The sequence below is a fragment of the Entelurus aequoreus genome, linkage group LG01, assembly GCF_033978785.1.
Source record: "Entelurus aequoreus isolate RoL-2023_Sb linkage group LG01, RoL_Eaeq_v1.1, whole genome shotgun sequence".
Taxonomy (NCBI): Eukaryota; Metazoa; Chordata; class Actinopteri; order Syngnathiformes; family Syngnathidae; genus Entelurus; species Entelurus aequoreus.
In genome coordinates, this window is record NC_084731.1 from 7,916,442 (window position 1) to 7,937,113 (window position 20,672).

Below are 20,672 nucleotides of genomic sequence, written 5' to 3' on the forward strand. Positions count from 1 at the left end.
CTCTTCTTTTTTTCAGTTGAAATTTGAATTTTAAAGAGTCGAAATTGAAGATAAACTATGTTTCAAAATTTAATTGTCATTTTTTTCCTGTTTTCTCCTCTTTTAAACCGTTCAATTAAGTGTAAATATCATTAATTATTAATAATAACAGAGTTAAAGGTAAATTGAGCAAATTGGCTATTTCTGGCTATTTATTTAAGTGTGTATCAAAGTGGTAGCCCTTCGCATTAATCAGTACCCAAGAAGTAGCTCTTGGTTTCAAAAAGGTTGGTGACCCCTGCTCTAACAGCTTTTAGGATGTGCATGCGCTTTAGTTTTGTATGTTTCTACCTTACTAATGGTAAATGGCGACATACACTAGCGGTTATATTTTTTAGTTTGACAAATGTAACTGTGAGGAAGTCGCAAACAGCCCCTTGAATGAACATTTAATATCATGTTTACCTTTATAGAAGACTTGTTGGAAAAGACGACGGTGAGCGGCACGGCAGGAAGGGAAGGCAGTGCCGCGTGGGCGTCGCCTTCGTACTTTGCTACAATTTCTTTCTTAAATTCAATAGTGTTTGTCACCTTCTTTATCAAACTGCTGGTAATCGCAACTTTCTTCGGTCCCATAGTGGGTTATTTTGCCTAAAAAGCACAGTCTTGCGGCCAAAGTGTGTTCGCTAAAGAACCGGTCACCCGGTGATGATGTCATAGAGGGGCGATGACGGCATGTTTTGCAATAAAGCCACGTTACGACCACAGTGGGGCTCACGCGGTGTAATAACACGATGCGTGGGATTCTTTGTTTAGGCACTTGAGACCACGGAAACCATACGCGGATTTAACCCAGTTAGTTCATACCCCTGGCTTTATCCCGTACCGCCCGGGGACACAAACCCTGGTCGTCCTCATGCGAGTCGAGTGTGCTCACCACCGAGCTAAAAGCCAACTCGGCAGGCAGCACAAGTTTTACAAGATACACATGCCGCATCCACACTGGCTAGCCCCTGTTACAGAGACAAACTGACTATTTTGTTCAACTTAATATTTGGCTGTACGACAACCGAGACGGTGTTCGAATACCAGTGCAAACTTTTGTCAACAAAAAAAACTAATCCTTTTAAAATTGTGTCGGGAAAAAAACAAGTGTACCAATGTCTTTTCAATGATGGATTAAAACTATAGGCCAAAGTTTCTTAACCTTTTTGAGCTCGGGGCCTAACTTTTCCCACTCAAATATTAATTATTATTAATAATTTCACTATTCCTTTTTCTGTGTTGAAGCAGCAAAAAAGGACATTATGTTAAATGAAGAGTTCCTGTCTCTGATAGTTGATATAATAATGTAAGTGCATCATAAAGCCTACATGAACTCCATGGTGTTCAGGGATGAATAGTCTGTCCTATTGCTAGTGTACCATTTTTTTCAGCTATAGTTACATGAATCATTAGTAATGCAGCAGCCTAGTTTTGAATGGCAGGGTCCCTGCTATCACATGTTGATAAAAATATAACATTTACAAAATAAATCAACTACATGCTTCCCAAATGCTGTAATAAATTAAGCATGGTGAGTTGACTTGAAACTGTTTAATGTTGCACTTTTTATATGTAGAAGAAAAGTTTTGTCATTTTATTTAATCTGAGCAACAACTTGAGGCAGTTAAATGTTGATTAACGTGGACAGAATTATTATAGTGTTCCCAATGTTAAAAGGATAAAGCCATTGTTTACAAATTTGGTAAACAAATAACCCAAAAATTTATATTTTGTTGTTTTCTTACTGTACCGAAAATGAACCAAACCGTAGCCTCTAAACCGAGGTACGTACCGAACTGAAATTGTTGTGTACCGTTACACCTCTATGCAAAAGGGATTTATAAAAAACGAAGAAAAATACTTTTTCATACAATTACGCAGTGCGAAAATAATTTTAAAACTAAATTAAAAATATGTTTCTTAAAGTTAAAGTACCAATGATTGTCACACACACACACTAGGTGTGGCGAAATGATTCTCTGCATTTGACCCATCACCCTTGATCACCCCCTGGGAGGTGAGGGGAGCAGTAAGCAGCAGCGGTGGCCGCGCCCGGGAATAATTTTTGGTGATTTAACCCCCAATTCCAACCCTTGATGCTGAGTGCCAAACAGAGAGGTAATGGGTCCCATTTTTATAGTCTTTGGTATGACTCGGCCGGGGTTTGAACTCACAACCTACCCATCTCAGGGCGGACACTCTAACCACAAGGTCACAGAGTAGGTATTCTTACATAAACTGTCAATAAAATTAAAGTGCAAGTCGTAATTTTTGCGCTTAAATCATTTACCTATGAGTTTTAGCTCAAGACCTATTTTTACTACTGACACAAGTGGTGAAAAAGTGTATTACAACCATACGGCTGAGAAACACATTTTTGGCGGCCCTATAGGGGGCGCTCGCGGCCCAACAATGGTTAAGAAACACTGCTGTAGGCTATACTCCATATAAAGTACCTCCAAGTAACAAACCAGTTTAAAAAGGACTTGAAACTCTGGAAGAGACCGAATGTAAAGGTTGATATTTAAAACGGGTTCATCCACAACTGATGGATTATGAGTTTCTCACTATCTCAGCTTCTGATAGACGCTTATCACAAAAAAAACATAGCAGATAAAAGATAAAAGAAGATTTCCACATTACAAACTGTACGTCTGACAACAAGACAAATAATGGATTAGTTCTAGTAATCATGGAGCGCCACATGAAATATTATTCCTGGCCACATTCAAACAAGACTTCCCAGCACTCCAAAGGTTTCGACTAAATAAATGGAATTAGTCGCGGCTCCTGCTGTGCTTTGTATAACAGAGATAAGCAAGCGCCGGGACATTTTATCGACACATACCAACATCTACTCTTTCTGAAACAAACTCAACTCTTCTCCAAATGTCAGCTGAACATCGAAATATCAAGGTTACCTTTTCCCTCTCATCCTCGGTGGCTCAGAGCTAAAGCATGGTCCGACATTTCTTTACACCCCGTCAACCCTGAACCTTGGTTAGATAAGATAAGCAACGGCGTAATGGAATTACATTTGACAAGACTCTTATTCAGGGTGTTTGCCTTTGGTGTCTCCTTAACCTTTCTGTGAAGTGCCAGAACCTTATCCCCAAGAAGTGCGTTCATGACTCTTGCTCACACTTTAAAAGACTGCGTTATCCCCCCCCCCAGGGGTGCTTGGAACCTAACATTTTTCCCTCCAAATAGCTTTTAATGGAGTTTAGAACTTTGCTTTAAATGCCAAGTCTGCAAGCCAGAGCACATTTAATTGAGCTGTGCCTTCCTAATTTAACGCACTTCCATTTCCAATCATACAATTTACCAGCAGGGTCAATTACTCTTCATATTTCGCAGCAATTTAGCCTCAACTGATTGCCGGGGTTTAACCTGAGTAGAATTTCAAGGAAGACAGCAGGGTGCACAAAAACATTATGACATTGTTAGCCGCAAATGACTGAATAAACAACGTGCCATCTTACAATTGTCATCTTATGCATAAAGGAAAGGTTACAAACGCATACTGAAAAGACGCACAATAGTCTTCTTAGTAAATACCAAAGTTAATAGATGCGTTGGAGTTTGGGCCATTGCTCCAACCGTGAAATTGATTTTGTGCACGACAGCAAATAAGCTGCAAGCATTTACAAAAGACAACTGTGGCAGGCGTCAAAAAATTGAAATGAATCTCCCCATTTGTCAGCCTCTGGTAGGAAGAGTGGGAAAGGCCGTACCTAAGACAACACTGCCCCCTGCAGACTCCTTCACACTCACACTTCATTTGGTACATCAGCGCAATGCAATGACAAGCAAATAGTTTATACCAGGGGTCACCAACCTTTTTGAAACCAAGAGCTACTTCTTGGGTACTGATTAATGCGAAGGGCTACCAGTTTGATACACACTTAAATAAATTGCCATAAATAGCCAATTTGCTCAATTTACCTTTAAGTCTATGTTATTATTAATAATTAATGATATTTACACTTAATTGAACGGTTTAAAAGAGGAGAAAACACGAAAAAAATGACAATTAAATTTTGAAACATAGTTTACCTTCAATTTCGACTCTTTAAAATTCAAAATTCAACCGAAAAAAAGAAGAGAAAAACTAGCTAATTCGAATCTTTTTGAAAAAATAAAAAAAATAATTTATGGAACATCATTAGTAATTTTTCCTGATTAAGATTAATTTTAGAATTTTGATGACATATTTTAAATAGGTTAAAATCCAATCTGCACTTTGTTAGAATATATAACAAATTGGACCAAGCTATATTTCTAACAAAGACAAATCATTATTTCTTCTAGATTTTCCAGAACAAAAATTTTAAAAGAAATTCAAAAGACTTTGAAATAAGATTTAAATTTGATTCTACAGATTTTCTAGATTTGCCAGAATATTTTTTTTGAATTTTAATCATAATAAGTTTGAAGAAATATTTCACAAATATTCTTTGTCGAAAAAACAGAAGCTAAAATGAAGAATTAAATTAAAATGTATTTATTATTCTTTACAATAAAAATTAAAAAATGTACTTAAACATTGATTTAAATTGTCAGGAAAGAAGAGGAAGGAATTTAAAAGGTAAAAAGGTATACGTGTTTAAAAATCCTAAAATCATTTTGAAGGTTGTATTTTATCTCTAAAATTGTCTTTTTGAAAGTTATAAGAAGCAAAGTAAAAAAATTAATGAATTTATTTAAACAAGTGAAGACCAAGTCTTTAAAATACTTTCTTGGATTTTCAAATTCTATTTGAGTTTTGTCTCTCTTAGAATTAAAAATGTCGGGCAAAGCGAGACCAGCTTGCTAGTAAATAAATAAAATTTAAAAAATAGAGACAGCTCACTGGTAAGTGCTGCTATTTGAGCTATTTTTAGAACAGGCCAGCGGGCTACTCATCTGGTCCTTACGGGCTACCTGGTGCCTGCGGGCACCGCGTTGGTGACCCCTGGTTTATACCAAGTACACCAAACTAGAGGTACACGGTAAAGCGGGGCTGCGACTCCTCCCCCTCCACCCAACGGAGAACAAACAGCAGTAAAATAAACAATTGATAACCCTGCACTTAAAATGCTGCATGAGATACTGCACGTTTATATGGTTCTGTGCAAATGATTGTCTTCTGTGCAGATTTAAAGAGAGTGAACTGTGTGTGATTTACTGCAATACTCTCAGGATTTTAAGTTTTGAATTTTTGGTTTGTTGAAATAGTTCACACATTGCGCAGCTTTTATTTCTCCATCAATACACAGTGATGCCGACCGAGAAGGCAGGGAGTAACTCAACCCTCCTGAATAGTTTCTACCCCAGTTGTTGTAGTTTGTTGAGGTAATATGTGGAAATGACAAATGAGGTAGTTGATGCATAGTTTTTATTTATGCTTTTTTTGTTTGTTTTCTGTTCAATCCTAGATGGGTTGTGACTTAAAGTTGAATTGCTTTGTAGAAACACTGATGTTAAGTCTAAGTTCAATGTGTTCTTCGTGGTGTTTTTGAAACTGCACTATTTTTTTCCTCACAATTTTCAACTAACTTGAAATGTTTTGTCAAGAGGATTATTTGTGATATGTACATTTTCAGAATGTGCTTGTTATATTTTGGGCCAAAGTAAAAAAAAAAAGGAAAACAATAAAATTGTCGTAGTTGTATTTTTAAGTTATTACCGTATTTTTCGGACTACAAGTAGCATTTTTTTTTCATAGTTTGGCCGGGGGTGCGACTTATACTCAGGAGCGACTTATGTGTGAAATGATTAACACATTATCGTAAAATATCAAATAATATTATTTATCTCATTCACGTAAGAGACTAGACATATAAGATTTCATGGGATTTAGCGATTAGGAGTGACAGATTGTTTGGTAAACGTATAGCATGTTCTATATGTTATAGTTATTTGAATGACTCTTACCATAATATGTTACGTTAACATACCAGGCACGTTCTCAGTTGGTTATTTATGCCTCATATAACGTACACTTATTCAGCCTGTTGTTCACTATTCTTTATTTATTTTAAAGCTCTGGAACAGCCTCCCCCTCCACATTAGGTCAGCCCGGAGCCTGGGGGTCTTCAAAACCCTCCTTAAGACCTACCTCTTCTCGCTGGCCTTTGACCCGAGCTGAGTCCGCCCACTAGGCCACCATTTCTAGCCCCCCCCCCCCCCCTTCGCTTTAGTTGTATTTTTCAATTTGTCGCACTTGTATTATTATTATTTTTTACTCTGCAAATTTTTAAAACTTTTTATTCGACCCTTTTTACCGTATTGCATTTGCACTTTCTTGTTTAGCACACTCATTGTTTATGTTCTTTGTTTGTTTTTTGTTTTGCTTGGTTTTATTTTTATTTTTTTTGTTTTTTGTTTGCTCCATGCTTTTTTAACCTGTAAAGCACTTTGGTTCAATCTAAAAAGTTGTTGAAAATGTGCTATATAAATAAAGTTGACTTGACTTGACTTGACTTGACTTGACTTGACTAAATTGCCTTTCAAATGTCTATTCTTGGTGTTGGCTTTTATCAAATATATTTCCCCAAAAAATGCGACTTATACTCCAGTGCGACTTATATACGTTTTTTTCCTTCTTTATTATGCATTTTCGGCCGGTGCGACTTATACTACGGAGCGACTTATACTCCAAAAAATACGGTACATTTTCGGAATGTGCTTGTTATATTTTGGGCCGAAGTAAAAAAAGGAAAACAATGTGTAGTTGTCGTAGTTGTAGTTTTAAGTTATTATGCCATGATTTTACCCGTCCGGCCCACGTGGGAATATATTTTCTTCCATGGGGCCCCTGAGCTAATATGAGTTTGACGCCCCTGCATTAGATTGTGATGGTGCAGCTAAGGCTACGGCCATTGATTGGAACTCTTGCACCTCGGGGGCCTACAAATGTCCAAAAGACAAATCTCTTAAAATTCAAAATCATTCTTTCAAGATCTGAATGACATTTCTTGAAGACAACACTAACTATAACACCAATGCAGTGCTTTTACACTGCCACAATTACTACCAAACGGCTTGCCGCTATTAAGGAGGTGATCAATACCTTCCTAATCAAATAATGGACTTGGTGTTTTACATGAGCGAGGGATAATGAACCTCAATTTTTTTGGGTTATTTTTTAACTTGCGATCTTTATCCAAGAGAAACGTCCTTGGGTGACAGGCGGTTTATTAGACGTATACATCCTATCCCTACAAAGGCCGCGTTACTGTTTTGTTTTTTTTCAAATATGCCGCACTGCCTCCCGACCTGTAAACAGACTCAGATGTGCAAGATCAATTGAGTTACCCTTTAAAAAGGAAGAGATTAAAGGCGGTGCATCACAAACCCAATTTTAAAGTGCAAATTTAGCACAGCATGATACACACTCTGGGGATCTAAGAGATAGCAATAGGTTTTTTTCGAATTGCTAGAAGCATCATTACTAAAGAAGTTACCAGCGAGGGCCCCCTGGTTTCCTTTTAAGAGTGCACCAGACTTTTGCAATCTCCATAATTCTGGCTTGTTAAAGTTCTGGCTGTGAAATTGTGAAAATACAGCCGTCCCTCGCGACTTTGTGCTTCAAATCTTGCGGCTTTACTACATTACGGATTTAAAATATATGTACAGTACAGGCCAAGAGTTTGGACACACCTTCTCATTTCAATGCGCTTTCTTTATTTTCATGACTATTTGCATTGTAGATTGTCACTGAAGGCATCAAAACTATGACACCTGTGAAGTGAAAACCATTTCACCTCTTGAAGCTTATGGAGAGAATGCCAAGAGTGTGCAAAGCAGTAATCAGAGCAAAGGGTGGCTATTTTGAAGAAACTGGAATATAAAACATGTTTTCAGTTATTTCACCTTTTTTTTTTAAGTACATAACTCCACATGTGTTCATTCATAGTTTTGATGTGACAATCTACAATGTACCGCAATTTCCGGACTATAAGCCGCACCTGACTATAAGCCGCACCAGCTAAATTTAGGGGAAAATACAGATTGCGCCATATATAAGCCGCACCAGACTATAAGCCGCAGGGTTTTGATGTGTAATTACCGTAGTATATAGGGGTTCCTGCTACCACGGAGGGGATTGTCGGGACAGAGATGACTGTTTGGGAACGCAAAGCGTCCCATTTATTAACAATAAATCTTTCAATCATTCAATCAAACTTTCACATCTTTGACATGGCGAACAGCATTTATGCAGAGTACAAATAATACAACGGTGCAAAGTAATACAAAGTGCTCGCCTGTACGTTATCAAAATAACCAGCCTACCGGTATATGAAAAGTCAGTCTTTAATCATTGTGTCATCGTCTTCCTCCTGCGTATTAAAACCACTGAAATCCTCTTCGTCTGTGTCGGAGAAGAACAGGCCGTGTATAAGCCGCACCCTTGTATAAGCCGCAGGGACCAGAACGAGGGGGAAAAGTAGTGGCTTATAGTCCGGAAATTACGGTAAATAGTCATGAAAATAAAGAAAACATTGAATCAGAAGGTGTGTCCAAACTTTTGGCCTGTACTGTATATTTTTTAAGCATATATTTTTAAGTGTTAAATTAAGTTTTAGTTCTATATTTTTATGTACTTGAGTATTTTCTATTATAATAGTATATTGTGGCGATCAAAAAATATTAAGCACTAGTTCCGGTTCCAGGTTAGGTTAAACCCTACTAAACGGACCCCTAATCTTGTCGCTACTGTATCCTCACCACCACAATCTCAAGTTGAACACCTTTGGCAAAACTATGTTTTGATAGACTTCATCTTCAACTCCCGCCTCATCAATAACGTCTCCACATTGGCGAACCTACGAGGCAAGGAATGTTGAGTTGAACGACAACAGCTGGAAGTAGCGTCGGAGTGGGCGCGGCATATTAGGCCAGAGCTTCTCAAATAGTGGGGCGGGGCCCCCTGGGGGGCGCGGTAAACTGTCAGGGGTAGCCTTGACTGTCAATGGACTTCCAATATTAGCATATTTTGTGATTCTTAAATGATAAACGAGCCTCCATCGATATGTGGAGGCACTGTTCAAATTAAACAGGTTTAACCAGGAAATAAGACCAAGTAAGGTAATGGTTGCCCCTTATTGGTTGTGCTAAAACAAAACAAAAATCGATTTTAGAATGAATCGCAATTCTTATTAGGAACGATTCTTAATCGATTCAAAAAAATTAAAAATTGATTTTAAAAAAATTAAAATACTAAAATTCCCCCCCAAAAAATGGCACTCATTGTTGATGTAGATCAGTGGTTCTTAACCTGGGTTCGATCGAACCCTAGGGGTTCGGTGAGTCGGCCTCAGGGGTTTGGCGGAGTCTCCACCACGGAGGTAAAGACACATCAGACTTATCGTGTAAATAAAAACTTCTCCCTATCAGCGTATTTTGGATACCCCCAAAAAATGTTCCCTCTAATTTTCCATCTGATTTGCAGGTTTTTTGATTGATCGATTGAAACTTTTACTAGCAGATTGCAAAGGAAGAGAATACATTATATGAAACAGTACAGTTTACACAGTACAGTACATATTCCGTACAATTGACCACTAAATGGTAACACCCGAATAAGTTTTTCAACTTGTTTAAGTCGGGGTCCACGTTAATCAATTCATGTGTGTACGGTGTGTAATTTGTTGTTAGTTCATGACAGTGTTGGTTTTGTTCTTTGAACAAGGTGATGTTCATGCACGGTTCATTTTGTGCACCAATAAAAAAAACATATGACTTTTTCTTGAATTTAAAAAAAAACCACATTTTATTTTTCACTAAAGAAGGGTTCGGTGAATGCGCATATGAAACTGGTGGGGTTCTCCAACAAGGTTAAGAACCACTGTGTCAAAGTCATTTTAGCTCAGGGACCGCATGGAGGAACATCTGTGCACACACGGGCTGGACTATTAAAATCATGTCATTAAAAATTAAAAATAAAGACAAATTCAGATTGTTTTCTTTGTCTTACTTTGGCCAAAAATAGAACAAACACATTCTGAAAATATTACAATAAAAGATATTTTAAAAAATACTAGCGGCGCTAAAGTTTAGAGCCATGAAGGAAAGAAGAAAGTGAATGAATGTTTATAACTCCACAAATTTACACTACCGTTCAAAAGTTTGGGGTCATATTGAAATGTCCTTATTTTTGAAGGAAAAGCACTGTACTTTTCAATGAAGATAACTTTAAACTAGTCTTAACTTTAAAGAAATACACTCTATACATTGCTAATGTGGTAAATGACTATTCTAGCTGCAAATGTCTGGTTTTTGGTGCAATATCTACATAGGTGTATAGAGGCCCATTTCCAGCAACTATCACTCCAGTGTTCTAATGGTACAATGTGTTTGCTCATTGGCTCAGAAGGCTAATTGATGATTTTTTTGAAAACCCTTGTGCAATCATGTTCACACATCTGAAAACAGTTTAGCTCGTTACAGAAGCTACAAAACTGACCTTCCTTTGAGCAGATTGAGTTTCTGGAGCATCACATTTGTGGGGTCAATTAAACGCTCAAAATGGCCAGAAAAAGAGAACTTTCATCTGAAACTCGACAGTCTATTCTTGTTCTTAGAAATGAAGGCTATTCCACAAAATTGTTTGGGTGAATGAAGCAACGTTTATGACGACCTTTTTCCAAAAGACATTATATAATTTGAGATACAACAGGATAATGCATGCATTTATGCTAGCTGCACTAAAGCGAACCAACAGGCCCTCCAGCGAGTGGTTTAAGCGGCTGGGAAAATTACAAGGACGATACTCCCAGAGATGAGTGCCATGTACACAACTCGCTGCCTAAAGCGAGTACATAACATCCTGAAGGACAGATACCACCCAGCACATGGCCTCTTCAACCTGCTACCCTCTGGAAGGAGGTATAGATCGATTCGCGCCAGGACCACCAGAATGTCTCACAGTCTGTATCCCCAGGCTGTGAGACTGCTAAATGAACAGCCTGCCCCTTTGCTGCCCCGGACCATCTTATTACCTCACTCTTCACCACCTCAATAATTGTGCTCTTGACATAGCATTGCTGCAACATCAACGTAACACCCATCAGACATCTGACTGTTCCCACCCCCACGTCCCTCTATTCGCCATCTTCCTGACAATTCTAAACTGTAAACTGTGGTCAACCTGCACTTCAATGCAGTTTCTATGGCGCTAGACAAAGCACAAACAAAATCTCATTGACATGTATGACGGCGTGGCGAAGTTGGGAGAGTGGCCGTGCCAGCAATCTGAGGGTTGCTGGTTCAATCCCCACCTTCTACCATCCTAGTCATGTCCGTTGTGTCCTTGAGCAAGACACTTTTCAAAATCATCTAGTCCATTTTTGGGGTCCACTTTTTTGTAAGCGTTTTGAAAACAAATGATAAATCAATCAATCAATATCAATCCATTCAGGGACGGCGTGGCGAAGTTGGTAGAGTGGCCGGGCCAGCAATCGGAGTGTTGCTGGTTACTGGGGTTCAATCCCCACCTTCTACCATCCTAGTCACGTCCGTTGTGTCCTTGGGCAAGACACTTCACCCTTGCTCCTGATGGTACCGGTTAGCGCCGTGCATGGCAGCTCCCGCCATCAGTGTGTGAATGTGTGTGTGTGAATGGGTGAATGTGGAAAATAGTGTCAAAGCGCTTTGAGTTACTTAAAAAAAAGAGGTAGAAAAGCGCTATACAAGTACGACCCATTTACCATGACTTAAGTGTTATTATGACAATGACAAAAAAGGAATATGATAATAAATGGGTTATACTTGTATAGCGCTTTTCTACCTTTAAGGTACTCAAAGCGCTTTGACAGTATTTCCACATTCACCCATTCACACACACATTCACACACTGATGGAGGGAGCTGCCATGCAAGGCGCTACCAACACCCATCAGGAGCAAGGGTGAAGTGTCTTGCCCAAGGACACAACGGACGTGACTAGGATGGTAGAAGGTGGGGATTGAACCCCAGTAACCAGCAACACTCCGATTGCTGGCCCGGCCACTCTACCAACTTCGCCACGCCGTCCCTGAATGGATTGATATTGATTGATTGATTTATCATTTGTTTTCAAAACGCTTACAAAAAAGTGGACCCCAAAAATGGACTAGATGATTTTGAAAATTCCTAGCGCCAACACTGATGGAGTATGATGGTGTGTGCAAAACAGCAGCAGGCGGCTGTGGCCTGCGGGCCGGTTCTAATGCTAATCAAATACCATCCGGGGGGGGCCAGATCTGGCCCGTGGGCCACACACATAGGCTTTAAGCTAATTGTATCAGTGCTTTCCATAACTTTGTCAAGACTAGAATCAAAGGAAGCTGGACTTGTTGGTTGTTCAAGAAAGTCCACCTTTAATCTTCAACTCAGAAGTCAATTTGACTTTGATTCCAATTTTGAGGATTACTGTGAACTAGGGATGTCCGATAATTATCGGCCGATAAATGCGTTAAAATGTAATATCGTAAATTATCTGTATCATTTTTTTTATTATCTGTATCGTTTTTTTTTTGTTTTTGTTTTTTTTTATTAAATCAACATAAAAAAACACAAGATACACTTACAATTAGTGCACCAACCCAAAAAACCTCCCTCCCCCCATTTCTTTCTGTTATCAATATTCTGGTTCCTACATTATATATCAATATATATCAATACAGTCTGCAAGGGATACAGTCCGTAAGCACACATGATTGTGCGTGCTGCTGCTCCACTAATAGTACTAACCTTTAACAGTTAATTTTACTCATTTTCCTTCATTACTAGTTTCTATGTAACTGTTTTTATATTGTTTTACTTTCTTTTTTATTCAAGAAAATGTTTTTAATTTAGTGATCTTATTTTATTTTATTTTTTAAAAAGTACCTTATCTTCACCATACATGGTTGTCCAAATTAGGCATAATAATGTGTTAATTCCACGACTGCATATATCGGTTGATATCGGTATCGGTTGATATCGGTATCGGTAATTAAAGAGTTGGACAATATCGGAATATCGGATATCGGCAAAAAGCCAGTATCGGACATCCCTACTGTGAACTAATGGCAGAGAATCTAAACATACCTTACACAACCCCTGCGTTAGTGCAGTGTATTGACATCTTTTTTGAAAGGATACTTTCTCTTTCATGTGCGATGAACAGGTTCTGTTGCTCCAGCTGTTGGATCTTGTGTTCAAAAGTATTATGTTCATCTTGAAGGCGCTGCACCGACTCATCCTTCTCCTCACTTACTCTGATAAAAGGACAGGAGACCCTTTTAGTGCTAAGTTTACACATTACCGTATTTTTCGGGACCATAGGGCGCACCGGATTATAAGGCGCACTGCCGATGAGCGGGTCTAGTCAGGTCTAATTTCATACAAAAGGCACACCGGATTATAAGGCGCATTAAAGGGGTCATTTTTATTTTTTTCTAAATGTAAAACACTTCCTTGTGGTCTACATAACATGTAATGGTGGTTCTTTGCTCAAAATGTTGCATAGATGATGTTTTACACATCATCTTCAAGTGTCTTTTCTGCGTCATCTCTGTTGTAGCGGTGTAGCGTGCAAGGACGGGAGTGGAAGAAGTGTCAAAAGATGGCGCTAACTGTTTTAATGACATTCACACTTTACTTCAATCAATAACGGAGCAGCATCTTCTCATCCGTGGCTCACTAGTGCAACAACAACGCCCGAAATGTGTCCCGTGAAAAACCGTCCGACCGGAACTCTAATAACTAAAGTACCTTGGGTGAATAATGTAAAGTCACTACACCGGTATGTTTTAGCGCTTTCATGGCGAGTTTACTGACAGATATAAGTAAGAACTTTACACTAGAAATGGCAACAGTGGAGGATGAATGTCACATAACAAGAAGATAGAGAAAAAGAAGAAGCTTAACCACTACGGCGGACGCGCGCAATTTTTCCGGACTTATGCAGATCCCAAATACAGATCTGCAGGTACCAGAAGGTAAGAAAAGTTGCTTTTGCATAATATTGCGAAACAAAACGCCTGATAATATGTCTTACCTTATACACACACCATAATAATACTCCTATGTTGAAGCACAGTTCAATCCATCAAGTGGTGTGGCTTCATAGCTTACCAAAGTCCTACTGAAACATTTAGATAGATTTTTGAGCGCTGTGTGTAATGTTCTATATTTTCAATGGAGCATATAACATTTTGGTGTTGTTTACTGCCATCATATTGCAGTCTACACGTATCTCTTATGTGTGACCGCCATCTACTGGTCACACTTATCATTTCACCATGTACCAAATAAAATAGCTTTGAGGTTGGTAAGCACAACCAAAATGATTCCGTACATTAGGCGTTATAAGGTGCACTGTCGATTTTTCAGAAAATGGAGGTATTTTAAGCGCGCCTTATAGTCCAAAAAATACGGTACTCATTAAAAAAGTGTAGCAAACATGAGATTTTTCTTTTTCAAATGGCCTAATAACATGAATTAGTGCCGTAGAGCAGACTACCTGGCGAGTTCTTCCACGAGGTTTGCAATGCGTCGTTTGTCTTCCGGACAGAGGTCTTTCAGGCAGGCCTGGCTCTGGGCTATGCCAAGTCCAGATATAACCTGAGAGACAGGAGAGATACAGTGAGATGAACGTTCAGGTGATCCATATTACATCCACTCTGGTGGGGCGATACTCAATTGAGCCTTACCTGGGATGTTGGGGGTATGGAACCTGACGAAAGGCTGGTGTCTGTGGTCGCAGAAGCAGTGGCCAGGGGCAATCCATTTTTGTTTACAAAGGACCAACACTGATCACCTTTTAAATTGCACACTTTTCCGCCATTTTTCGCTTTGGAATTGCATCTGGCTTGCACGATGGTGCTGTTTTTACTCGTAATATTTGTGCTGCCTGGTTTAAAAGAGACTACTTTGTCCACACCTGAGATTGGGGAGGAAAAAACAGAGGGAAATAATATAAGTATACAATAAGTTTAACAATGTTGTTTTCGAATTTGTCGGAAATGATCCAAGCCAGTGATTCGCAACTTAGTTGTATGCCAGCAATGTTGGCGTTAACACACTTTTTGTGTCTTTTTACGCATTGAAATCAGCAAGGATGCACATTTCCGGAATGGACGCTGATTTTTTTTTTTTTTTACTGACCAAGCCTTCTCCAGGACAAAACTCCTGTTTGCTTGTTTTTATTATCGATTATCGCTTTCCGCCTATGTTTTGTTTTGTTTATATTGGCCGGAGTTGTGCCACAATGTGATTGCCTGCCAAAAATGGATTTCCTTCACGGGAGTGCGCACCGCTCGCTAAACCTGCATTGCTTGGCCTGGTCTGTCCACAGTGGATTACTAGGTGTGAGACAAACACTTTATCTTCCTGGTTATTGTAACGCTACGTGTTTGACATTATTTAAGACTTTATCCTGTCCGGAAAATGACAGTTTGCCTTTTCTGTGGTATTAATGAGATTTAAAGGACTGTTGTTAGTCCGATGTTGATGTGTTTGGAAGCTACATACAATTGTAACTGTTATTTCTTCCTGCACATAATAAATATTTATAAAGTGTTTGGATGTTTTCATTTATGTAAAATGTTCATTAAATGTAATATCGCCTGACAAAAAGGGATTCAACGTAATATTTTGATATTTACACACGCATATTTGAATAGAATAACCCTTATGAGCATTACATATATCAAAATCAAGTACCTACAGTACTGTTTACTTGTTGAAATACCCTTTAGAGCTAAAATCTACCCAAACGACCACTTTGCTGCTGCCAAAAATGTATTTCAAGTAATATTTTGATACTGACACACCTTATCTCTGCATATTTTACTAGAATACGCTTATGAGCATTACATATATCAAAATCAAGTACCTACAGTACTGTTTACTTGTTGAAATACCCTTCAAATCAATTTTTGGCAGCAGCAAAGTGGTCATTTGGGTAGATTTTAGCTCTAAAAATGGTATTTCAACAAGTAAACAAGTAGGTACTTGATTTTGATATATGTAATGCTCATAAGGATATTCTATTCAAATATGCAGAGATAAGATGTGTCAGTGGTCCTCGTCAGCCACAGAACTTTGACTTTGCGGTAAATTTAGATCCATGAAGGAAAGAAGAAAGTGAATGAATGTTTATAACTGAATACATTTACATATGCATAAAGATGTGTTTTCTTTTGTATTTTTTTTTTAATGAATTAAGTAACGTTTATAACAACCTTTTTCCGAAACAATATAGAATGTGAGATACAACAGGATAATGCATGCATTTATCATTTGTTTTCAAAACAGTTACAAAAAAGTGGGACCCCAAAAATTTACTGTGGGACTCCATTTTTATGACTTGATGGGGTCCCCGAGACCTGATTTGGAAAAATCCTAAAGCCAACACTGGCCAGATAATGTTACTGTTCAAACTGTGTGTAATCTTACAGTGGCCAAAAATATGAAATATACTTGTCCAAAAAAAAAAAAATCTGCCTTGTTTTTAATTAATACTCAGGTCTACTACGCTACAGTATTATGGTGGTACTTGAGGAACCAAGTCTTTTCTGAAGTGGTAAAGTTTGAGAACTACTGATCCAAGCGGTAACATTTCGTCTCACCGGGAACAAATGCCGAAGGCTCATCTTCATCTGATACTGTGGAAAAAATGAAAAAGGATGATATTGTTTGTCATATTGTTATCATTGTCAAAAAAAAGTATTTGCTTATCAGCCCACTTTCTACTCCTTGGTGGTTGTTGGAAAGCTGCACCACTGTGATATCCATCAAATGCAGAAGTAAACATGTTGTGACCATAGACATGTTCTAAGGGTACGCAGCATCGACTGCTACTGCCTACTGCCGCTGACGAGACGCGGGGCCGCCATCTTGGAGTGGTGATCCGCGCCAGTCAGTGCAATTCATTTGGCAGGAGCAATGAACTGTAAGCGCATTTAATTCATCTTACCTCACTGAATACCACTGATTTTCACACACTTTTTTGTCAAAAGTGTAGCTATGATAAAGGACACATGTTTTATTATTCATAGTTTGCTTAACAGTAATAGAATATTCTTATATGCTATAAGTGACCAGACGTCCGAGATCAAAACAGGGAATATAATCCCAGAGAAGGGGGAAAAAACGGTCAGCTATTTTTAAATTGAAGAAACAATATGATTAGCTTATATATACATGCATATACTACATAAACAATGTATGAATACATTAGATATCTATATATCTTATAGACTGTATCTCTGTTGCTGCAGCAGCAGAGAGTTTATTCTGTCTTGACACTTTGTATTGATATTTTGTATTACATTCTTCCCTTTAATGATCATGTTTACAGTGATTGTTTTATATCTATTTTTTATGTAGGTCGCTTTGGATAAAAGTGTCTGCCAAATACTTAAACATAAACATATATAAACACCTGAAAGTCTTTATATCAGCTAAAACCACCAATCTGTTTCACTGGATTCAGAATAAAACCAAATTCTGTCTTACAATCTTTATCTACATCATTTATTTCAACTTTATGTTATTCAAGTATGACATTTTTAAATGTAATTAATTTCATTGACAAGCAATTCTATTATGGTCATACTCTTGTTTGCTAGCGGCTAGGACAGGGGTCGGCAACCCAAAATGTTGAAAGAGCCATATTGGACCAAAAAAAACAAAAACAAATCTGTCTGGAGCCGCAAAAAATTAAAAGCCATATTACATGTGTCATGAGATATAAATGTAATTAAGAAGACTTAAAGGAAACTAAATTAGCTCAAATATAGCTACAAATTAGGCATAATAATGCAATATGTACATATAGCTAGCCTAAATAGCATGTTAGCATCGATTAGCTTGCAGTCATGCAGTGACCAAATATGTCTGATTAGCACTTCACACAAGTCAATAACATCAACAAAACTCACCTTTGTGCACTCATGTACAACGTTAAAAGTGTGGTGGACAAAATGAGACAGAAAAAGAAGTGGCATAAAACACGTCCTAGAAAGTCGGAGAAAGTTATGCATGTAAACAGACTATACGGTGAGTTCAAGGACCGCCAAAATAAGTAGGACAAAACGGCGCTCGCCAAATACTTGAATCAGTGAAGCATATTTAATATAAACAGTGTGATTTATAACAATTACGGAGGTTTGTGTCATGTTTGTCCTCCTACAGAAACCATACTAAAACAAAAAAATTGATTTTTTTTTCCCCCCCTCATCTTTTTCCATTCTTCATACATTTTTGAAAAATCTCCAGAGAGCCACTAGGGCGGCGCTAAAGAGCCGCATGCGGCTCTAGAGCCGCGGGTTGCCGACCCCCGGGCTAGGATTTCAGTACTATTGAAGATCTTTGCTCCTTCTCAACTCTGTGGTAATATTATTTTCACGAAATACAACCAATAGTACGTTAATGTTAAATCTTACTTGTGAAAAGTAATCCCCCGATTCCTATTTTCAACAGTCCGCTCATTTGAGCAGGCAAACGCTGAACACCATCTTTGTTTTCTACCTGTCAACTGTCAGTTTAGCATCTTTGTTTTCTACCTGTCAACTGTCAGTTTAGGCTGCTCGCCGGCTCCTCATCACCACTTCAATATGGCGGCCCAATTTCTCGCGTCACAGCAGCCAATGCTGCGTCTACTTATAAGATTTCTATGGTTGTGACATTGATGTAAAAATAACTAAAATGCAACAAATGCATGTAAGTTTTGTTTTATAGATGACAGCATAATTAAGATCGATTGACAACGCCTGTCACCAAAGTTGATTTTCAGTCCCAACATTAAGTAGAGCTGAACAATATAAAGCGGGACATCCATCCATCCATTTACTACCGCTTGTCCCTTTCGGGGTCGCGGGAAAAGCGACAAAATTCATATACAAAAACTTTTTTTTTTTACAAATCCAGTAATTCCTACTTTTAATACCACAGTTGCTCAAGTTATTGTCATTCTTAAGTGTTACTTGTTAAAAGTAGGGATGTCCGATAATATCGGCCGATAAATGCTTTAAAATGTAATATCGGAAATTATCGGTATCATAATTATCGGTATTGGTTTCTAAAAGTAAAATGTATGATGTTTTAAAACGCCGCTGCGTACACGGATGTAGGGAGAAGTACAGAGTGCCAATAAACCTTAAAGGCATTTCCTTTGCGTGCCGGCCCAGTCACATAATTTCTACTGGCTGTTCTCATCACGAATTAATGCAATGCATACTTGATCAACAGCCATACAGGTCACATTCTGGGTGGCCGTATAAACAACTTTAACACTGTTACAAATATGCGCCACACTGTGAACCCACACCAAACAAGAATGACAAACACATTTCGGGAGAACATCCGCACCGTAACACAATATAAACACAACACAACAAATACCCAGAATCCCTTGCAGTACTAACTCTTCCAGGACGCTACAATATAACCACCCCCACCTACCCCAACCCCGCCCACCTCAACCTCCTCATAGTCTCTCTCAGGGAGAGCATGTCCCAAATTCCAAGCTGCTGTTTGGATAGATAGTGCTTTATAGATTCCTTCAGGAAAATTAAAATTCCAGCAGCAGTGTACAGAATTGAGATCGAATTTAAAAAGTAAAAAGTAAATAATGGGGGTATAAATGGAAACAGAATAGAAAAATATTACAATAAGATTAAAAATAAAAAGCAACAATGAGAATGAAAATATAACAGTAAAATAAGAATATAACAAGAGAAACTAGGCAGTAGTGACCATGTTATGAAAAAGTATTGCACTGTTATTGTTTTGAGGTATGTTAAAAAAAATAATGCACTAAATGTGACTTCAATAATAAACATGGCAGTGCCATGTTTTTTTCCATAACTTGAGTGGATTTATTTTGGAAAACCTTGTTACATTGTTTAATGCATCCAGCGGGGAATCACAACAAAATTAGGCATAATAATGTGTTAATTCCACGACTGTACATATCGGTATCGGTTGATATCGGTATCGGTAATTAAGAATTGGACAATATCGGAATATCGGTCAAAAAGCCATTATCGGACATCTCTAGTTAAAAGTGATCTCTTGTACCTCGATATGGTCTGACAAAATAACGTAAACAACGTTGTTTGATGCATAACTGTAATGTGGCTTTACTTCAAGTCTACCGTAACTTAAAATAGCCATAAAAGTGTCATAATTATTACAATAGTACGAGCTGGCTTTGACTAGTGGGCCAGCTCACTTCCTCTCAAACTTACTAAGGAATGGATAGTTTGAAGCAGCCTGAAAGTCACACATTTCAGGAGCCGTCGTGTGAAACATCTGCATTCGTACGACTACGTTGAATAATAAAAGTAAACATACCACTATTCATCCAAATTATTGCAGATTTTCCATTTCTTCTTTCCGCCGCCGCCATGTTGAAACACCCGCCGCAAGTGACAAGGAGCCAAACGTTGCTATGATCATGAAGGTCCCGCCTCTTGGACGAATAGGACGATCTCATTGGCTCAATCTTCGAGAAGGCGCCTTTCTATTGGCTGATATTATAATTTCGTTGGCTCTGGACTGTTCCCGAACAATGCAGTAGGTGGCGGTATGCACTTTTTAGTGATGGCTACAACACGCCATTAAGCGAGAAGAAGAAGAACAGCAATAAACAAAACAAACGTTATTTAAGAATTCAGTATTTTTTTTAAA

At 38.3% G+C, this 20,672-nt stretch overlaps 1 protein-coding gene across 4 annotated transcripts in view; it reads right to left on the reverse strand.

The window, feature by feature from the left end:
* The window catches only part of kiaa1328 (KIAA1328 ortholog), a 73,995-nt gene extending 53,555 nt beyond the window's left edge, over nucleotides 1-20,440 (reverse strand). For 3 of the 4 annotated variants that reach the window (XM_062043418.1, XM_062043414.1, XM_062043402.1), the window contains exons 1-5: nucleotides 20,337-20,415; nucleotides 16,607-16,642; nucleotides 14,687-14,916; nucleotides 14,497-14,597; nucleotides 13,134-13,249 (exon numbers count right to left, since the gene is read on the reverse strand). In XM_062043418.1, coding sequence (XP_061899402.1) covers nucleotides 13,134-13,249; nucleotides 14,497-14,597; nucleotides 14,687-14,916; nucleotides 16,607-16,642; nucleotides 20,337-20,391 — 538 coding nt within the window. In that variant the 5' untranslated portion in view covers nucleotides 20,392-20,415. Of the gene's footprint in view, nucleotides 1-13,133; nucleotides 13,250-14,496; nucleotides 14,598-14,686; nucleotides 14,917-16,606; nucleotides 16,643-20,336 lie in introns of all 4 variants that reach the window. The other variant, XM_062043406.1, reaches the window with a different exon arrangement.
* Between the last annotated feature and the right edge of the window lie 232 nt (nucleotides 20,441-20,672).